The 22,241-nt window shown below is 30.6% G+C and overlaps 1 protein-coding gene across 3 annotated transcripts in view; it reads right to left on the bottom strand.

Annotated features, from left to right (window-relative positions):
- LOC129968728 (anoctamin-4-like) overlaps positions 1 to 22,241 on the bottom strand; it is a 255,838-nt gene that overhangs the window by 14,215 nt on the left and 219,382 nt on the right. For all 3 annotated transcript variants that reach the window (XM_056082911.1, XM_056082912.1, XM_056082913.1), the window contains 3 exons: positions 16,311 to 16,463; positions 10,216 to 10,268; positions 8,348 to 8,532 (listed from right to left, as the gene is read on the bottom strand). In XM_056082911.1, coding sequence (XP_055938886.1) covers positions 8,348 to 8,532; positions 10,216 to 10,268; positions 16,311 to 16,463 — 391 coding nt within the window. The remainder of the gene's footprint in view (positions 1 to 8,347; positions 8,533 to 10,215; positions 10,269 to 16,310; positions 16,464 to 22,241) is intronic.

Raw genomic sequence — 22,241 nt, 5'->3', positions numbered from 1 at the left:
ATCATCTCCCCCCCCTCTTTATCTTTCTATCTAACTAAAAATCAATGCATGTTCAATCCTATAAGGAGCAGGAAAATAATAATTCCTACATTAGTTGCTTAGTTGAAAAGAAATAATTCATACTCACAAGCACATTTTCTTGAAATTCAGGAAATAAAGTATCCTTAAGGATTGATTAAAGACGAATATAAAGAAATTCATTTCATTCCATTTAAAGACTAACTTTTCCTAGCCTTAAAACTATTAAATAAAAATAATTGGAATTTAGAAAGATAATATTTCTGAAATATGAACAAAGATAATAAAAATAATGTTCTCGCTTTCAAAAGTAATAAAACGCTGATTTGACGTCTGCACATAAAGAGAAAAAAAATTATCTGTTCTGCAATATTCGCAGCATCACAAATACGCGCTTTAATACATCGAATGAAAATTCAATAATATTTAATCTCTGACAGACGTATATAATTGAAACCCATAAGCAGATTTTTCCAAAGCTTCTTCAATAAAGATAACATTGACTTTTCCTACGGAGAATGAAGAAAGAGAAATCTCATTTTCTGTACGGAAGAAATCTGTGTTACTTAAAAATGCAATTAGTTCCTCATTTCAAATCACAGTTAAATTTTTTAATTTCTTTCCTACATTTAGTAAGTAAATTTAAGATCAGAAGATAATTTTTTTTCAACTTCTACTTCTAGGCTATTAGGGAATTAAAATCTTTCTTTACTGGTTTTTCAGGTTGAAAAAATGAAATTTTTACACTTCAACAAGGAATAGTAAGGAATTTATTATAGTAAAGGACACCAAACAGTTTTTGGAAACATATGTGTCAAAGGAAATTTTATGAAAAATCCATGTGATTTTTATTTATAGAATAAAAGTATCATCATCTTCTTGACAACATTTATTACAACTGTGTTTGAGAAATTATCAAAATATTGGAATCTGTAGTTTTTTAAAAGATATATTCACATATTTTTTTAAAACAGTGAAAAGATTTGAACAATATAAGAATGACACTTGAACATTAATAAGAATAAAAATTCTGCTGATATAAGTGAAGCTCAGACTTAAGTAAAAAATCTTAGTTTTTGATGGTATACAAGTGCCTGTTTATGAAAGCTTTTCGAAATCTTGACAAGAACTGTATTTTTTTCTTTTTATAGAGTGACTTTTTTCTGAATTCTTTTTCCCCATTTTATATTTAGGAAGTAAAAGACATAAATGATATCCAAAGTATTAATTTAAGTAAAGTTTTTTTTATATATAAGAATAGGCATAGATTTATGAAGATCAAAAATCGTCTTGCTTGAGCTAAATGCATCCAAAAATTAAAGACTAATGATTTAATCTTATAAGATGAAAATTTAATGATAAATTTTAGTTGCATTTATGACAGCAATTCCATGTTTCTTTACAGTCATCATTTAGAATTTAATGCCGTATTTAATTTAATTTTATTTTATGACTTCTTAATATTATCCGAACATAGGTACATACAATGTAATTACTTCTTTCTTGTAACATCAACTGAGCTTGGCACTGGCTATAATGTAATTTTGAAGCAGATACATGTAGTAAGTCAATCATCAATGATATAGTCGCCTGTCGTTTTATATGTACTGTCTACCTGAGCTGTCATTGACTATAATGTAATTAAAGGCAGATATATGTAGTACGTCATTCATCGATGATGTGGTCGCTGATAGCTTTCTATGCATTGTCGACTTGTTTTATCACAAGATATAATATAATTGTTGGGTAGAGATACGTTGTATGACATTCATCGATGATATGATCATTAACAGCTTTCTGTGCATTGTAGACTCTTCATTTTTCTCTGGTTATTATGTAATTATCGGGCAGAGATACGTTGTACAACATTCATCGATGAAAAGGTGAAATTATATGACATTATATATCAATCATTCTAATAGGCATTATAAATCAGTCATCGATGGTATGGCCATTAATAACTTCTTATGTATTGTCGAATTCACTTTTCACTAGTTATAATGCCATTGTCGGGTAGAGAAGTTGCATTTATCGATGATAAGGTAATAATTTGACATTATATATCATTCAATCTGAGAGACATTATATGTCATTCATCGAGTCTAAGATATCTTTTTGTCGACCATATGAATTGTCATATTCATATTAATATCGATTGATATGAATTGTCGATCTGATTTACAACTGGTTATAATGTAATTACAGAGCAGAGATATATAATAAAATATTCATCGACGATACGATTACTTATAGATACTTATGCATTAACTTTGAGGTTTGACTGGTTATAATGTAAGTGTAAGAAAAATACACATAATAGATCTATCATCCATGATGTTACTGTTTAAAGTTTTATACACTGTTTATTATTGACTTTAATGTAATTGCTGGATTAGTGAATATTTCGACACAGCTTTCAGTACTGATTTAGATTGCGCACTTCGGCAAAGATATTTGTTAAAATCTTACGTTTTCATTTCTTCATTAATTTAGGAAATTCATATTAAATATTACAAATTAATAATACGGGTAACACTTATTTTGACAGACATAATGTACGTCTTATTATTTTGAATCGAACAATAAATTTCTTTGAACGTTTTCGTTCTTCTTTCACTTCTTTTGGGGCATCTAAATAAGTTTAGAGACTGAGAATCACAAAATTTAAAGATAAATTTAGAAAAATTATCTAAGATTATTGTTTTAGTTAGAAAGAAAATTATTTTCTAGAGACTTGAAAGATATTTAAAAAACACTGATAATCTTTTTTTTTCATGCGAAAGAGAGGAAGTATTACAATTATGAAGATACCAACTTCCAAATTTTTATAAATATCCATATTTTAGAAATTTTGAGACCAAAAATATCCTTTCTCAAATTATGTCCAGTGCCAATGTTACCAATGAAATTATGTCTTTGAAAATAATAATTCACACTAACGTAACGACCCGATAAATGAACTTTAGCAATTAGTATGAATGTTACAATAGTAGTTACATATCAAATTTTTAAACCAATTTCATTAGAGGGTTGATTTGTCTGTCTGCCTATTCGCACATATGTGAACACAATAACACACACACACACACAAAAAACACAACTAGATAAATTAAATTTGATATAACAGATAAAATACGATCTTCACAAAGAAATTTGAACCCAGTAATCAAAGAGAAACCAATGAAAGATTTAAAAAACTTTACTGAATCACTGCAAATTTTAAACAGGATTATCCGAACAACAACTTGAAAAACAGACAGTTATTCTCTCTCATCATATCAACGCATCTTCAAATTCTTTATTGCTAATTATTTAACAGATTTATTTAATGTTTCTCTAAAATACAAAAAAAAAAAAATCTTTTACGCTTTCTTCTCAAAATATTTGGCAATCAGTTCAGAATAGTTCACAACATTTTAAAACCTGATCGATCAACAATGGCAGATTATTTAGAATGATACAAATTTCCGATTTCTGTAGCGAACCAAAAAATCTCCAACAACTTAAAACGCCTGCGAAAATAATAGATGCTATTTTCAGTTGTTTTCGTGACAGAAGAATTGCCTCATGGAGCAAAAATATTGTTCTCTTAACTCATCCGAAGAAAAATATAGTTCACAATCTCTGTCACTCGTTTTACGCAAGAGAAAAGAGGCATTACCACGCAATGCTCATAAATCACTTCTTGCTTTCATTTAGTCGCTTGTCTAAAGTACTTTGTTTACTGACAAGGTTTTCCCTTACGGATTTTTTGATAATATCAAGAAGAAAAAAAAAATGATATTAAACTATGTTGGAGACTTCTTGTTGTCAGTTTCGAAACACTCTCCTTTTTATTTATTTATTTTTGCATGTATATTTATGCATAGGTATATTATCTATAAATAGCGTCATGCAAAAAGCTAGATTAAATAATTTTCAAAATCATTTTACAGAGGCAAGTTATTATATTTAAAACTACCGAATTTGGTATGTGGTTATTTCTCGTAAAGCGAAGGATACTTAATAAAGAACCAGTCAAAATTTTAATTAAATTATTAATTAAAAATAAATTTTAAATCTCACATTTTCACTCTGTAATTTCGGACACATTGTAGAATAAAAACCTTTTTCACACCATTTTGAAATTCGAAAAATAAATCTTTCAACGACGGTATTTTTAAAACTGTTAATTAATTTCTCTCAAATTTTAATAGAATTAAACATCTATTTAAATATATATGTTTTATATATTTAAAATGTATACAAAAATTCTTCTCGTGGGTTTAATTATTGGATTTATTTTCACATGTGCGTTGTAACCATATTAAACACTTTTTATAAGTGTAAGTTATCGCTTTTATATAATTAAAAGTGTATTTTGGAAAGAATTAAAAGTGTATTTTGGAAAGAGTGTATTTGGGGGGGGGGATACAAGCTCAGGTGTCGTCCTCGTCATCTGACGGCGCTTCAAAATTAAGAGGTCCATTCCCAAATAGCTCTAGTATTGCTCTAAAATGGGACGTTAATATAACTGAACTGAATTATATCTTTACTAAATGCTTAAACTAAGTTCAAAACGAGCTGTATTATGTACCGGATTATTTAGGGAATAAAGTTTATGCTGGTTAAAGAATCAAAACTCGAAAATTGAAAAGAAAAATCATGTTTTTAATTTAAAAATAATCATGGAAATGGAGTCCCACAAATAAAAATTCATAAATAAAAAAATGGTTTCCAATTGCGAATGCAGATAAAAAATATTCTTTCAGAGATTTATTATTATCATTTTTTTCTGAGTGTGAGCAAAATCATAATAACTTCGAAATAAGATTTTATACACAAACCAGGAATTCGATCTGCTTTCAAGAATTTTTTCCCCACTCAAATTATGCCACAGTAAGAAAGCCGAGCTTATTTTACTTTTTGCTCTGTGAATACCAAACACAAAGAGAAACCATACCTTGAATAATTTGTTCTAGAATCGATTGGAGTTTTGATGTCGCATAGAGAAAAAAAAAATCGCATCTTCATTCAGTAACTGGTGCAAGATACTAAAAAAACAACCTATCTTTGATAACTGAAGTAGGGATTTTCTTAAGATGCAAATTTTAAGGGAAAAAGAAGTGAAAATAAAAACCCTTAAAGAAGTTCTTTGTAGCACCTATTTTTAGATACTAGTTAATACGATTTCTTGGAATTGAAAATGTCAGGCTGTCATAAAAGTTCAAAAAATTATATTTATATTTATTTTATAATCCACTTTGCGATTGCAAATTATGTATCAGATTCTATTGGAGCATTCGTCAGTTTTGACAAAAATGGCCAGATAGATGTTGAAAAGATTAAAAAAACACATTTTATGAACGTAAATAATATAGAGATATAAAACTGCACTAAAATATGGCTAATATATTTGTATATTGTCCTTTAATTAAATGATAATAGAATGTTAGGAAAAATAGTAACAATCAATTAATTTTTAAAACTTAAAAAAGTTTTGGTGGAAATATTCATCCACAAGCAGTCGCAAATCCAGTGATTAGGAGTTAAAAAAACCGTAGACAATGAAAACGAAAATCAAGGCATTCATTTAAAACAAGAAGGATATTTAAATTTACTCAGCAGCTCTTTCACCAAATAAAAAAAATGTTTAAAATTAATAATGATGTAAAAATTAATTTAAAGCAAAAATTAATAATGATTTGACACTGATTGATGTCGAGTATAGATGTAAACAATTATAATGCCTAAAAGAAAGAAAAAAAAATCAGCTAAAACATAGAGCTGAAATGACAAAGTGATGATTTTGATTTCTTGGAATAAAAGTAACAGAGACTGTGGAGATGGAAAAAAATAGCACCTTGAAGTATCCATGACAGAGTATGTTTATTTGTTTATACAGATCGAAAATGAATTTCGTTCTGCAAAAATGAACATTGCTGTTACGGCCAGTGCTTCCTATACGTGAGATTCTTATTAGCACAAGATACTGTTACAAATCTCCACGATGTTTTTAGATATTCGAAATGCCAGCCAATATCGCGAAAATATTGTAACAATATTATTGGGTATTTTGTGTTAATAGGGGTGGATGTCAAAATGACTCGTCTCTGTACAGGGCACACTCGCTTCACCCACAAACATTTCATATTGGTCAAAATGTGTCTATATGCAACAGATGTCAAGTTCATTTTACTGTTCGCCATATTTTAATTGAAAGTCCAACTTTTAATTCTTATCTTGTTCGTTTTTTGTACCTTCTCTTCTTTAACATTACAAGACCTGGAGGGTGCAAAACATCACCCAAATATTTTTAACTTTTTAAAAGCCATTGACTTTTTTAATTGTGATAAATATTTTTGTTATGTATTTTCATAACATCAATGTTTCGAAATCTTATCAATCGTTTTTTTTTTAATTTTAAGATATTGGAATCATTTTTTTATTTTAAAGTCTTTTTTCGTATTTTTATCTTTCTACATTTACTTTTATAAGTTTATTTATTGTAACCTATTCCAATTATATACAATGAATAACGCAGCATAGTCAAATTAGATTTTGTACCAATAAACCAAACACAAACTGTGGCTGAGCTTAGAATTTATATTCATTGATCGATTCTGTTAGACGTTAGTTATGTTACAAAAATGAGTGACCATTATTTGCGCATCGAAGGATTGATGGTGATGACGATGGTCAGCTAAATAAGACAGGTTTGTAGAGCATCCATCTGATTGAATCAAAATTCATTTTGGTGGTTAATAATAGTTTATGACCGCCGTGAGTTAAATAAAAGCTATATTACCAGATCCTATTACTGAATAATTTTTTTTAAGCAGCGTGAATTCCAAAATAAATTGGTTGAATTGCTAATGAAGCGTTCTATTTAAAATGATAATGCTTTGTCTAGTAAGAAATTCAGCTACTAGTCTTTATTCATTTTAAACTAAATTTCTAACTCCTGTATATTTCAATTTTTGTATCTTATAATGTTCGACATTTCTGTTTTTATAAAGGCTACTTCCCAAACTTTTCTTCCCAAAATTGTGAAGAGAATGCTTATCAATTATTCTTAATTGTGAAAGTATTAAATAGTTATGACAATTTATATGGCATATTCTCTAAAATGGTTTATATTTTTAATAGAAAACGGTAAAAGAAATGTATTTTGGGAGTATCTGAGAATGAGCGGTTAGATAAATTTTGAAACAATAAGCAGCTGTTTCTTCATATTACGAATATATTATCGTCAAATCAGTTCGTTACTTTGGTCAGATGCCAAAATACCTGTACCTAATCAATCCCATATTTTCTGGGATAATTAACATTTCTGTAGCTAAAATCAATTATTTAGCAAATTAAGTTAAAAAAAAGACATTGTGGCATAATGAGATCTTTAGAGGATGATTATACACTGACATATTTAGATTTATTCCCCATATCATAATAATATTCACAAGATCACGGAAAATTACAACTTCCAATTATTATTTCCAATTTCTCTATTTTTTACTATATCCAATTAGTCTATCTCTCTATTTCCAATTACTCTCTCCTAGTTACTCCTAATTACTCGACCATAATACGTATTTAAAGGAAATCACCAAAATTTCGCTCAAATTATGAAAAAAATGAAAAATATTTTACCAAATTTGCAACTTTTATAAATTTACTTCTAATTTAATTTAAATATCATAGCATTCAACACATTATTTTATAAGTCGTTATAATACATAATTTTTTTAAATTTAAACTGTTGTTGTGTTGTTTCTTATGGCATTTGCCATGGACAAACCCGCTGTTACGAAGAGAGCGATTTTAAGCCGGTGGCGGAGCGTCTCTTGTTTTTTAGTAGCGCCAACTAGGGCCAAGAGTACGACTTTGCTACTCACGCATCACTCATTCGCTTGCACAATCCCTTTTTAAAGGAGGGCACATTCACACATCTCACAGATAGAACAGAGGAAGAAAAGCCGTACCCAAACCGGGACTCGAACCCAGGACGCCCAGATCGCGGGGAAGACGCGTTACCTCTATGCCAGGACGCCAGCTTAATTTAAACTTTTCCACTCAGGTTGATATTTTTCTTAATTCAAACTTGAAAAACCGGAGTTTCATTTCAACCCACCTCTTTATATTCCTTACTCAACATCACATCTAGGTTCAAACTTGAAGACCTGTTTTGAACAGCAAACTCAACAACTTAAAACAATAAAATTGCCGTTATTCCTTTTTTTCACTCCATACTTTGATATTTTTCATGGAATTCAATTGGACTATAAGAAATTATCATCAGAATCATAGTCCGATTTGCGTTTGGAAATGCCTTATAATTTTTGCAGCTTACCTGCAAACGGTGATTTTTAAATCTCCTAGCATGGGTTCGTCTGGGCGCACTTCGTCACTGAAGTCGCTGGTGTTGAACAACGATAGGGAATTGTCGATGTAGCCGTCCAGCGTTCGGTTTTTACTGGTGACGAACATGTAGACCAACCGGGGAATGAAGTCGCTGGTGTACGCAATCATGAAAGCCTAAACAAAAGTAGATTACCACTAAGCTAAGATATATTCCACAATTATTGATGCATGAAGAACCATTGAATATAATAAAAATGAGTGAATTTTAAATTAGTTTTCGAAGAGTTTATTACTGACACTCAATAATAATGAAGGCCATTGAAAATATTTGTACCTTTAAAAAATTGCTTTTTCAATTTTAGTCTAATAACATTCATTGATTACAAAAATATATAATTTATACAGTTTTGAAAAGTCGAAAAAATTATCTTTTACAATTACCTAACATGAGTTCCTATAATAGAAAGATAGAGTTTTTTCGCCATTTTTTCGAAACTTGTTTTCTTCAAATTCGGTACCCATAGAATACATTCTGTTCATTACAATTGTATAAACCATTATATACAAATATTATACATCTGTTAAATCTAATTTTGTTCCTGAGCAATAACGTTAATTTTTAGAGCTATTTATCTCGGAAAATATCATTTTTTTGCATTGTCAACATAACAAAAACAAAAACAAAAAAAAACCCATTTTTTGAAATTTTTATTATTAGCATATTTATGTTAAAATAAGTTTACTAAACTTGTGTTCCTATATTATACGAATTTTGGAGTGAATTTACTCAAAATTATTTTTTCTTAGCGTACAAATTAGTGGTTACGAACTTGAAAATTATCGCATCATAACACATATTCGATTTTCCATTAGAAAGCAAATACTTTAAAAATACTTACTTACTTTTTATATCTTTTTACTGTTTTATGATTAAAATAAAACATTCTTTCTATAGGCCCTAAAACTTCCATCAGTTGCAAAATTTACTTGTGCAAAATTCCCCTTTATTTACAATTGAATTATGACCCTTTTCGCTCTCAGAAACGTCCCAGTTCCCTTAAAGACATCCAGATATCAATCATAAAGAGCAATTTCTTCATCAAAAAATTGAATGCTCTGAAATATAACGATCAATTCCAAACTCCAACTAAATAAACAAAAATCTGTTGAATATAAAACAAGTTTTTTAGGGAATTGAATCGGAATGATGCAGATAAGATTTTTTTAAGGGAAATTTTGATGGAATTCTGGCATTCTGCATTCAGATCAATGAATGCCGTATATCGATTTTGACTTCTTTTGTTAAATATTTTCATAAACGGCTTGAATGTTTTTTTCTTTTTCAAAAAAATTCAGTATGAATCGACTTGTCTTATATAGACGATATCTCAGCATTCTACAATGTGTATTATGAAAACAGAACTTTAATTCCGACGTTATTTTCATTTCTTTTCATGAAAACCTCTTAAAATACTTGAAGGTTTAAAAAAATTAAGACATGATATATAAAGTTATTTGATCTTCGAAAAATTAATAACGAATTGTTTTCATTCTAACCGAAAAAGAAAGTAAGGATTTTTATATTAAACAAATACAGGAAAAAATTTATACATGCTATTCTTGTGGCTTTCTTTTACGATAATTCTGCATATTTCTTTTTTAATCAATTCTTTATATTTCTTTATATTTATAAGAATTAGTTACATTCTTGGCATTGAACATTTTTTTAAACAAACAATTCATTTTCATTTAAAAGGATAAACATCCCTCGCATTTTTGGTAAACAATATGTTTTCCTGAGCTTTAATTAAAGAAAAACAAAGTAAATGAAATTTTTCACAAATATTGAATACTTACGTTGCTTATGACGGCGAAAACTGACAGTCCTTTCAGGATAGCTTGCCAGGCACCTGTTCAGAAACAGATAAATATAATTAAGTGCTGAAAATAAACACTGTCATAATTTAATTGAATCAACTCAGCAATTCTGGGAAAATTATTCAGAAAAATGAAAAGTTTGAAAGTATTTGCTAGAAATTATTTTTTGTTTATGTAAGGTTTAATTAATAACATCTGAGTTTAAGTGTGCGAACGATAGACTGAGTGCTTTTTTTGTAGTGACAAATGAAAATTAATTTAATTACCTACATGTTGTATTCCATAAATAAACGTTTTTCTGTTAAAAAAATAACCTGATTTAAACTTAATTTGAAGGGTATTATGAAATGTTAAAAACACATATCCCAAAAGCATTCAAACACTAATTAATTAGTCAATGAATTAAATCAAGATGTAACTCTTTATTAATTAATTAGAGGATTAAATATTAAGGGGCCAACGGCCTCTAAATAAACAATTAAAACTCTAACCTGTAATTTTCCTTTGAAAGAAAAACAAAATCCTTTTCACTCGTTTATGTGGTAAGGTATTTATTTTCAACACGATTGAATTTTCAGAAACCTTTTTTTCTACTGTAAGTTACGCAAAATGTTTTGTGTTAAATTTTATTGGAGAATAATCCGAAACGGATGCCTTAGGTATTCCACACTATTATTATTAAGAATATTTCTGCGTTTTTTTCTATAATCTTTTAATTATTCATCGAACGAAATTCAAAAAGAAAACTTGAATTTTCAGAGAACATTTGATTCTTTCTTTCTTTCTTTTTTAAAAACACACACATTTTATTTTTACTTTCTCATAATAAAGCATAAGTAAGTAAGCATTTATATAGTCAAAAAACTCAACTTTAAGATTTGGTTCATTCTAAAGTTTCATTTTCACTAAGACTATCAATTTTGCAATTATGTTTGTGTAAATGTTCATTGATATATTGATTCTGTAACTAAAAAACACATTAAGATAAAACTTGTTTTTATACAGATGTTGTCTGTTTCGGTTTGGTTCTAAGTTTGATCATGATTTATCAACAGAAGAAAAACTAATTCTAAGTATATATTTCACTATTAAATGAACAATGCATTGAAGAATTATAGTCATCTTAACACTATCAAATAGAAAAACTTGCAGAATCTTTATATTTTGTAGTGTAAAAATGTTGCAACAGTCGAGATCTGAGTTGAAGAATTGTTGGGTCTTGTTTAGTTTAGTTATATTAAGGTCCCGTTTTAAAGCAACACTAGGGCTATTCTGGGACGGACCTCGTCATTTTGAATCGCTGTTAGATGGCGAGGACGACACCTGAGCTGGTATTCCCTTCTCCATACCACGTCACACCAATGAAGAAATGTTGAAGAATGGTTACGTTGTTTCGGCGAACCAAGATGGTAGGACATCGATCGATTTTTAACAAAGCCGGTGGTTACATTAGAAAATACTGCACCATTCATTCTATATCCAAAATGATACTCATGATCTTGTTTTTGAATGAAAAAGATTTAAAGACAAAAGACTTGATGATGATGATAATGTCGTTTCCGCGTTACCACGGAAAGGGGGTGCAGTAGCTTCTGAGGGTAAAGACCCCTGAGCACCCGAGGGCAGAAGTCTGACTTCTAGCTCATATGAAGATGAAACTCTCACATTCGCTTGCACAACCCCTTTTTACAGGAGGGCACATTCACACACCTCACAGATAGAACACAGATGAAGAACAGCCATGCCCAAACCGGGATTCGAACCCGGGACGCCAAGATCACGGGGAAGATGCGCTACCTCTATGCCAGGACGCCGGCAGATAAAAAAAGAAGACAATTAGATTTCTGTTATAGAAGAAAAATATTTTTTAAATGATTGAACATTCTTAGCCATCAAGTGATTAAGTTGTTGCGAAGGATTTATTTTCTTCTGAAGAGGTTACGGATTTTCTTTTGAACAGATTAAATGATATAATTATTTTTAAATTTTATTTAGAAATACTCCATGAAGGATGCAGAAATTATATAGTAAGTACGAATGCGGCTCTCGTGCCATTTTTGAAAACATTGAACAACCGCAATTTGCATAAGACGTTGCTATATTATTATGCAACCTCACCACACCCACCCCTATTTAATGAGCACAGTCAAGTGATCAAATGTCAGAAAACATAAGTTTTAAGCAGAAATTCTTCTACGCAGAACATATTTTTTCATTTCAGGAAAGAAACCAAAAATAAACATTTTTATCAAGAGGTTGGTTCTCTTTAATCAATCAAATCCTTTTTATATGATGAGTCAAAACGATCTGTATTTCTGAAATCAGCCAATCGCAAAATATGATACAACAACATTATTCAATCAAGTTTGCCATGATAAAGCTGACAGTAACAAAATATTACCACGATTTCATCTGAATACTTACTTAGCCATCATTATTAATTAATAATCTATTGTAAGGGAAATCTGATGAAAATTGTTGTTAAATATCACATTATCGACGTGAATGCGAACACAGAAAAGAAATTATAAAAATTAATTATAAAGAATCCAAGAATTGCCCACCTGTAATTCCGTACTAGTAATGGCTTTCTTAATCTATGATGATGTCGTGCCTTATTTTAAACCAAATTTGCAGTTCATTTATTATTCGCAGCAATTATAATTTGTTCTGCACAATAAATACTTCTGCACCAAATTGATAAGTCATGCTAATTTAGGTATGCTTGAGACAGAAACATGTTTTAGAGAGTAAGTAGATGCCTGTTACCGGAAAATTCTCAGAGATAGTGAAGTGCATCTTTGGTGATATATTTCAATCCCAATTTCAACTTCGAACGAATCGCTCACTCATTTATAATCAAATTAAGGGGGTCCGGGACACATTTTGAAAATTTTTTTATTAATTAATTTAAAATTTTGAAATTTTTTGTACTGATTAACCATCTTATTAATAAGCAAAATCACAACACAAAAGTTTTCAAATTTTTTTTTTAAATTTAAAATGTAAATTTTTTTTGAAAAAAGTGACATTGTTTTAAATTGATATAACTCAAAATATTTTTGATCAATTTTCAAAATTTTTTCATTAAATCAAACACAAATATATATTCTTTCATTTTGATTCGGCAATTTAAAAAATATTAATTTAAAAAAAAAAAATTTAAAAATTTGAATGAAAATTTTGAAAAAATCTTGGGTACTTTTTTTAAAAAAATGCATATCTTGAAAAGTAAATTTTTTTTTTAAAATTTGCTGAATCAAAATTAAAGTAAACAGTTTGAAAAGTATGTGTTTCAAATTTCAGACCTCTATCTTTATATGATCTGGACTTATATCAATTTGATCACAACAAATAATGAAAAAAAGCAACATGGTTAAAAATGCGTTTAAAGTTTAAAAATAAAATTTATAAGAATTAAAACTATTTAAATACCTTTAAAAGCTTCCAGATGCATAAGAGACACCTCCCTTCCTCACAAGTGTTTGGTTTAATTTAATTTTTGCAAGTTCAACCTTTTTCCGATATAACTTAAAAGTCTCGGTCGACTTAAATAATGCCTTTCGGAGATGTCGCGTTTGCACTTTCTTTAACATACTGAGAGACGATTGGCATGGGGAAAGGAAATCAGAGTTGAACATACTTAAAGTTCAGGGTTTGATTCCCTTATTAAAATCTGTTATTCCTCTGGCCGCAGCAATGTCAACTCTAACTTTTGAACCGTTCATATTTTTGGGACAACGGGTCCAAATCATGTTGTGCAGAGACTCATTTCTGTTTTGAGTTTCCCTTTTTGAACAACGCTCTAAAAGACTATCCGAGGCCAGTCTTTGAAAAATAGGCATCATTTTCACAATTATATTTTCACGCAACGGGGTTTTTAAAGCTTTTTTATGTGCAGCAGGTTTTTGATTTGAAGCAATGGCTCGTTGATAAAAACACCAAGATTCTTTTCCAGCAGGGCAAGTCGTATGTTTTGGTTTTGAGTCTGTAGAGCTGCAGTGTTGAAGAATGGCATAAATATCCCTTTTCATAGCTTTAACGTTGTTTTTATTTCTTATAATTGAATTACGGTAATACCTGGTAATTTTTTTTATTGTTGCGTCACTTAGACTGCCATATTTCTTTCCACCGAGTGTAAAGCCTCTTTTCTTTACAGCATCTACTAAATTTCTCAAAGCAGTCCCCATCCTTTTCCCAACATGATTTATGCATTCTATTTTTTGTATCGAGACTTCCTTACCATAAACATTTGAAGCTTTTAGCTCGAGGAATGTTTTAGTGTCTCCATCTCCAACCAGTTCCACGTATCGAAATCCTAGTTTTTCGGAATTCTTCCATAATTTCAAAGCCATATTTACCTCCATTCCTCCAGAAGATCCAACGTAATTAACATCACAAGATGGAGCATGACCTTTTTGCCACACAGCGAATTCCGGTGAATCTTTACCTAAAGCTTTCTTCGTTTGAATACAGTGATTACAAACTTTCGATGAAACCTGGTGATCAATTACATATCCGGTCAGCACGTCGATCACACACCCCACAGCGTAATTTGACGTGTGACCTCTTTTATGCCAAGTAGCATCATAGCTTACAGCTATATCCAAAATATTAGATGAAGATTTGGATAGAAGGGCATGAACTTCTTTAACTTTTTTTAAAGTGTCTTTCTGTTGTTCTTGAAAGTTTTCTAGAGTAGAAGAATGAAAAGATTTTAAATGTCTAGTGAAAGATTTAGAATCCATGCAAGGCAAGTTCATTATACAAGAAAATTTTTCAAGTCCTGCATGTCCTTTTTCCAGTTCAGTCATAGCAACCACTGTTCTGCGATTAATATCGTATGAGCTTTTCTTATTTTCAATCACATTCGTAGAAGAGTTCTTTGAAAATTTAAAAAAACAGTTCTTGCAAGTTACATTTATATCTTGGGCCAAACCAAACTGTTTGCCAATGTGAAGTTCTAATGTATTCTGTTTGCAACAGATACAACAACAACTTAATAAAATATCATGCAATACAGACTGTTTTAAAATGATTTAATTTTCATTTACTTCTTCAGGCAAGTTTTTCTTCACTGGAGAAATTATGTTTCGCTCATCCAAACGTTCATCTTTGCTTTCAGCAGCTACCAAAGTATCACAATCCAAGTTTTGTTTTCGATTTTTTTTCATGATTTCAGACCGCAAAAGTTGAGATTTCCTTTTTCTACCCATTTTAACAGCTTATGAAACCAAATAACTGCGTAAACATTCAGAAAAAATTAGAAGAAAACAAACTTTAGAGCAGGGAACTAAAAAGCACGTTGTCTCATGAAATGTAAACACAGAGGTTCAAATAAACACTGAATCTCTTCGTTTCATTTCATCATTGAAGGAGTTGAGTTGTATACAAACTAAATCTAGGATTTAAAATAAATTCTTTAAAAATTTATTTCCAAAAAATCAAAAATTACGCTGAAACAACGCCAGGAAATGTTTGTTTACATTTAAAGAGATGAAGTTGCCATGGCAACGCCTTTTTGACAGTTGGAATTTCAAAGCAGTGGTCAACAAAAATTATGATATCTCCCGTTCTAATTAAGATAGAAACATGATTTTAATGTTATTTTAAGCAGAAACGCATGCAGGAATTTTTCAGCAAAAAAAAATTTCGAAAATTTGACGATTTGTGTGTCCCGGACCCCCTTAATGAGTAGATAGCAGGAGATGGCTTACAAGAAAATTTAATTACAAAAAAAGTCTTAATAGTTTTACATCTCAGTTTAGTAAATTTAACATTTATTTGTATCTAGGATCCCGGATGAGAAGGACATATAAATTTTAAAATGATCATAATCATTATTAATGCGATTATTTGTGCACGTTAGACCCTCATTTGCTTGAGATTTCTAGTTCGCTTAGACAGCGTAATTATGCACCACCATTCTACAGCCCAGATCTCGAGTGCTGCGATTTTTTCATACTGCAAATCATAAGAAGCATGCAAGTTGTCTTGTTTTGTCACTGAAAAAAATTCTTTTTAATCTATTAACTAATTATCAATATGAAAACAAACTAACACATCATACTCACCAATGTTAGGCACTCTTGCGGATAGGGGCCTCCTCAGTTGAGTGACGTATTTGTAAGCATCCAGGCGAATTTCTACGATGTTATTTAACAGGGCAAAGAGAGGAGCGAGGGGAAAGGCGGCGACAAACAGAGTTACAAAGCCAAACTGGATGACTAAACAGAAAGAAGAAAAAAAAAAAAGGTTTTGAATGAATGAATTGAGGAAAAGAGTAATTTTGATTACAGTCAGCGACGAATGAACTTGACAACAAAAAACATAAATGGATGACAAGCCTTTATTTGGTTTTTAGGGCTATAGATTAAACTTCTTAAAATAAAACAATTTTCTTTTTAAAATAGAATTTAACTTTACAGAATAAAAATTACTAGAGTTAAATCACAAACTGACTACTCCACCTCGCTAGAAGGCACACGGAAAAACTTGAATTATCGGACCTCCGCGACAGCAACACAAGCGGGAACTGTGGTTGATTCCTAAGGGCCATCGCTTTAACCAAATCGCCGGCCACGATACAACCCTTCCCCAAGGAAGTACGTCCAGTCATCGATAGGAGGGCCAGATACCCACCTTTTCATGTACCCATAGGAGTGGCGAGAACTAACCACCATGCCAGAAGCCTCTCATCCTCAATTATGAGGTACTCTCCGTGGGATTTATTAGAATTAAAAACTAAAGTTCGTAATTTTCGTCTTGGCACAATGATTTATTTCGTAGCTTATCCATACTGTTAACTTGGAACGTTATTAATCAAAGCAAAAAAAATTCCAGTGATTCTCCGCGAGTCGCAGATTATTGAAAATAGTCATTTGATTAAAAGTCGAATTTGTCAGATCATAATTGTACTTTGTTAGAAGTGACGACTTACTTTCATTAATCATCGTATAGATAAATAAAACTGCTCATAATTATCTCTGTACACAGTAAACTGAATTTCAAAATGATTCCCATCTTTGAAACGGAATGTATTTCCATATTTAAAATAGTTTATAGAGTATTTTATTAAAATCACATTAATTTAAATTACATAGTGTAGTAGCTAAGACCATATAAAAATATTTTTTTTTTTTAAAAAAAAGGGCAAAAAAAGTTTTTTGTTTTTTCTCATTTTTTGCATGTTAAGCATTTTAAATTTCACCGACGATTAAATTTAACGATGAATTATTAAAATAAAATTGAATAGAATATTTAATACATGTATTTTAAATTGTTAAAATACCACATAATAGAGAGTTAGTGGTTTATGCCCAAATTTAGTGCGCTACTTTCATTTTCATGTTTTAGTTTAAGGAGTAAATTTTTGTTTCTTCCTAAAACGTCAGCAAGAAAGGTTAAAGATGGGAAAAAGCATATTAAGTCAGCAATTTTATACATCCAACCATTTCCATCCTAAACTAGGTAATCGTTAAAAGCAACGAATGCAGAAATTTACATTGAATTTACATACATGAAAATTTATAAAACCTTTAATCTTTCTTTTTCTAAGACGCTCGAGAAGGCATCAATATTTTAGACATACATTATGCATCTTATCATAAAGTAGAAGGTATTTCTTCTACAATAAATGGAATACAAAATATTATATCTTCATTATTTTTGCAAAAGTTATGTCAAATGAAGAATAATCGATCTACTCATAGTTTACAAAGTAAAATCTAATCCATATATATATATATATATATATATATATATATATATATAATAATAATATTTTAAACTCTCAATTTCAATTTAATTAATTTCCAAGATTTTATCTTAATTTAGCTCATAGTAACTTCATTCTAAAAATATTCTCTTATTTCGTGATCCAATTCCACTTTCTCTACTTAATTAATTCAAGAGAAGCTTCATAAAATTGCTTAGTCAGCTAAACGCCTATATCTTCACACGCTCGGCGTGAAGGGGTAAAAATGCCCAGTAAGCACATTCTTTCTTAAAAGATCCCTGTGTTTCCCTTACATGTGATTGACATGCATCAGAAATCCCTATGAGAATCTTATTAATATATTGGCACTGTGAAGAAATATTTTCCCTATCAAAATCTAAGGTTATATAAGGCGAGGGATAATTTATTTCGGCCGTTTTTTTCCCCCACTCTGGCTTTTGTACTGCGCTGTGGCGGACGTCTTGTCCGCGTTTCTGCTTGTAAATAAGTATGCTTTCCCGATGGATTAAAAAGAAGTTAAAAAGATAAAAAGTCTCTTCACTGCTGGTAACAACTGCATTCTGCTCACATAAAATAATATTACATATTAAAAAGCCGACAGGATTCGAAAAGTGTTACATATATATATGAAAATATTATACGCCCGATATTACAAGTTGACTACTTCGACCAGCCCTGAAGAACAAGAATAAATCTGACTGACCGGATCGCCACGACAGTATTGGTAGGAACTGAGGTTGAATCCTAAGGACCATCATGGGTCGCGGTACAACCCCTCCAGGTACATTGGGAGGTAAATCTCGTGGGTGGTAAGTAAGTGGTGGTAAATCTCGTCAGTGGGAGGTAAATCTCGTCATCGGTAGAGGGGATTCTATCCCACACCATTTTTGTACCCACACCGGGTGACGAGAACCGACTACCATACTGGAAATTTCTCATCCTTATATCTGAGGTGTTCCCACTACATACAAAGTGCTCTGTTAATCGATCGAAATTTTAAGGTGTTGCTACTAGGCATCAAAAGTCGCAATGAAACATGTTTATGGGGGGGGGTAAAAATCGCAGAAAATGCATATCGGCTTTGAATTCAGAAGGCATTATCATCACACATGTGGGGAATGGATAATAACCCTGAAAATATATCGTGGAAGTCTCAACAAAGGTTTAGTGCCAATATGTGGGCAGGAATCCTCAATGATTATCTCTTAGATCCATAATTGTTGCTTGAACACCTGAATGGATCAATGTACCTGATTTTTTAAAACCACGTATTCCCGGAAATGTTGCAAAGTGTGCAGCGAGACACTCGGCGTCCCTGCCCATTTTAGGGTCCATTGTTTAATATCCACGTTCGCCGCATTATAATCCATATGACTTTATCCTATAAGGAAATCCCTCGTTTTTGCGACGCCTTTGGAGATAACGAAGGATTTCGTAGTGTGACTGAATCAGATACCCTTACTGAATATCAGATATCAAAACATACCTATATCTTCGAGCGTGACCGAAAATCATTACTACGTCGTTCTACACTGTGCAATACTATCAACGGCTGCTACTTTCTTGTTGAAAGTGGAATCTTATAATAATTAATCAAATAAGTCTTTTTGAAGTTATCAATGCACTTTTTTTGTCTTTCAAGCGTGATGTAGAAACAAGCATGCATTTCGCTTTTTTCATCCTCTCAATGTGTAGTTTTTTTATTCCTCCTAATGTCTACTCTCAGAGTTTGTCAGTCCATTAAGAGAGCACCCTGTATTTATAAAGGCTTCGATTCGTGCTATAATATGAAACACAACAAACATGTGAAATGATCTGTGATTCCTATCGAAAGAAACAACGGCAGTATTCTTTCTTCGGCTTTCTTTTACATTTAGATGATATAGCACCTTCTTTTCGAGTATATCCTCTGAAAGTATCACGGAAATGGGGAGGAAGGTGACAAATCCTCGAAGATTGCTGTAAAGTTGTCACTTTGAGACCAATGATACAATATATTGCTCTTTGTGTTTTGTAATACAGAGAGAGGAAAAAAAAAGGAACGAAGAGGAATTTTGAATGCTTGTCCTTCAACTGATTGAACGCAAATTTTAACAGAATTGTACAATTTTAGATATAAGATCGCATACTAAATTTAATAATTCTAAATAATTGCGTTTTTAAATTACCCCATTGACATACACAGAAATATACAAACCTAAAGGTGAGTGATCTCTCCGCAGACAGCTATGTTCCAACATTTAAAGAATGTCTGCATTTCTAATGATAAAATGATACTCAACGTGTGGTGAAAGCTTATAAGAGAGTTAACAGCTACCCTACACGGGCAATTACTTTTGTATTGTGGTCATGTTACTGGACTACGAACCACAAGGTCCCAGGTTCTATCCTCGTTCAATCCAAACCGCCACACACCTTTCAACTTTCTAGCTTTATGGGTTATTCAAGGAGCGTGCTCATATGCGCACGTTTAGAAAATTTTTTCTGCAAATTTGGAGTAAGGAACACATGCTATATTTACACCCAATTCGTTTTTCAGATATTAGCAGTGGATAATTTACAATTAAATAAGCTAGACAGTTCCTTAGGGCCTCTAAATTGAGAAGGGGCCCCAAGCAGGTGGATTAAGAACTTTGTTTTCCAAATTGCTATTGCTAAATTGGTAAATAAATATGTTTATGAAAAATATAAATGTTTTGAATAACAAAATATTGGGATAATATTACAAACTATAACTTGTCCCTACATGTATCAGTATGTTAACTTAGTGATTAGAATATTTGTAAAAGCGAACATGAGCTTCAATAATGTATTGCACAAATAGAAATGCCTGGCAGTTTCGAGTCATAATAGATAAAAATAATAAAGCCATGTTTAGAAACCTAATAAATTAAAAAAAAATATTATTCCAGAATTATTAACTATCTTAAAAATAGGTTAAAATGTGAGACTAATTGACTAGCTTATTAAAAGAAAGGGGCCTCATAATATGCAAAATATTAAAATCTTTTACTCATTACTGGATTCATAGAAGAAAAATAAAATTCCAAGAGTAGATATTCGCACTGAAACGAAGTCTAAAACGAGTGGATCATTAAATTTCGAGGATAGAATTTTTTTAATGGTAATTACAATATTTTGCATAATTTGTATATGCAGAAATAAAAAGAACATACTGTCTCATCACAGCGTAAGATGAGGCATCATATCATCTAACGGAATGTGCTGTTACATCTATTATTTGAATTAATTAATCGTGTTAATCAAGTGAATCATGCTAATAATGGGATTATATTTACTCTAATAAGTTAAGATAGCTTTTTATATACTTTTATTTAACTACATTTTAGGATTTAAAAGCAGCAAATTCTATTTTTTAGCAACAATATATATGAAATAAAGCACACAGTTGAAATTTATCTTAGAGAAAGTGGAAAAAAAGGGGATTGATAAATTTATTCACGATATCTCAGACCATTATGTCCCTTAAAAATTCTTCATTAAGGAAAATATTTCAGCGCCGTTTTGTATTTAATATTTTATACTTATAAAATAACTATTCAACCAAGAGGAAATATTTTGATTAACGTTGTTTATAAACCAAAATAAGATACTTAATATTAAATATTTATCATTTTGGTCTTTTATAATTTTTTATTATGTTTTCAGACTGTAAAACATAACTTATAGTTTCTAATAGCTTATTCATTGTAAAAATAATAACTATGCAATCCATAATTCTTTACGTCTTAAAATATAATAAAAACTGAAATTTAAAATTGTCTTTTTTGGTTTTCTCTTAGTCTTTTAAATCAGTTTTTTTTTTTTAAATTCAGGTAATATTTCAGATTGTTCATTATTTATCTTGAAGAAAAAAAAAGGAAGACTATTATTTCTTTTTTGGATTCACTCAGCTGAGAGGCAGGATCCTTTGTGATGACGATTTTTTCTCACTTTTTTCACTTTTACTGTTTTTGAATCAATGAAAACGCAATTAATCGCTTTGACATTTGACTTTCGAATATTATTTAACTTTTCTCCACTTCAAAAATGAGTAAAATTTCATGAAATATATCAAACTATCCCCCTGTGGCAACAGCTTCTTTACCTAATTTTTTGTCCTTTTAGGTTATTAAACAATTAATATGGAAGGCATTTTAAAGAATTTAACCTTGTTATTTGATAAGAACGAAAAGCATGAATTCAGTGGAATCAGTTTAATAAAAATAATTTTACATGCAAGTTAAAAAGTACATTCACTACAAAA

The sequence above is a fragment of the Argiope bruennichi genome, chromosome 5 (assembly GCF_947563725.1).
Source record: "Argiope bruennichi chromosome 5, qqArgBrue1.1, whole genome shotgun sequence".
Taxonomy (NCBI): domain Eukaryota; kingdom Metazoa; phylum Arthropoda; class Arachnida; order Araneae; family Araneidae; genus Argiope; species Argiope bruennichi.
This window is presented reverse-complemented; position numbering and strand designations above follow the sequence as displayed.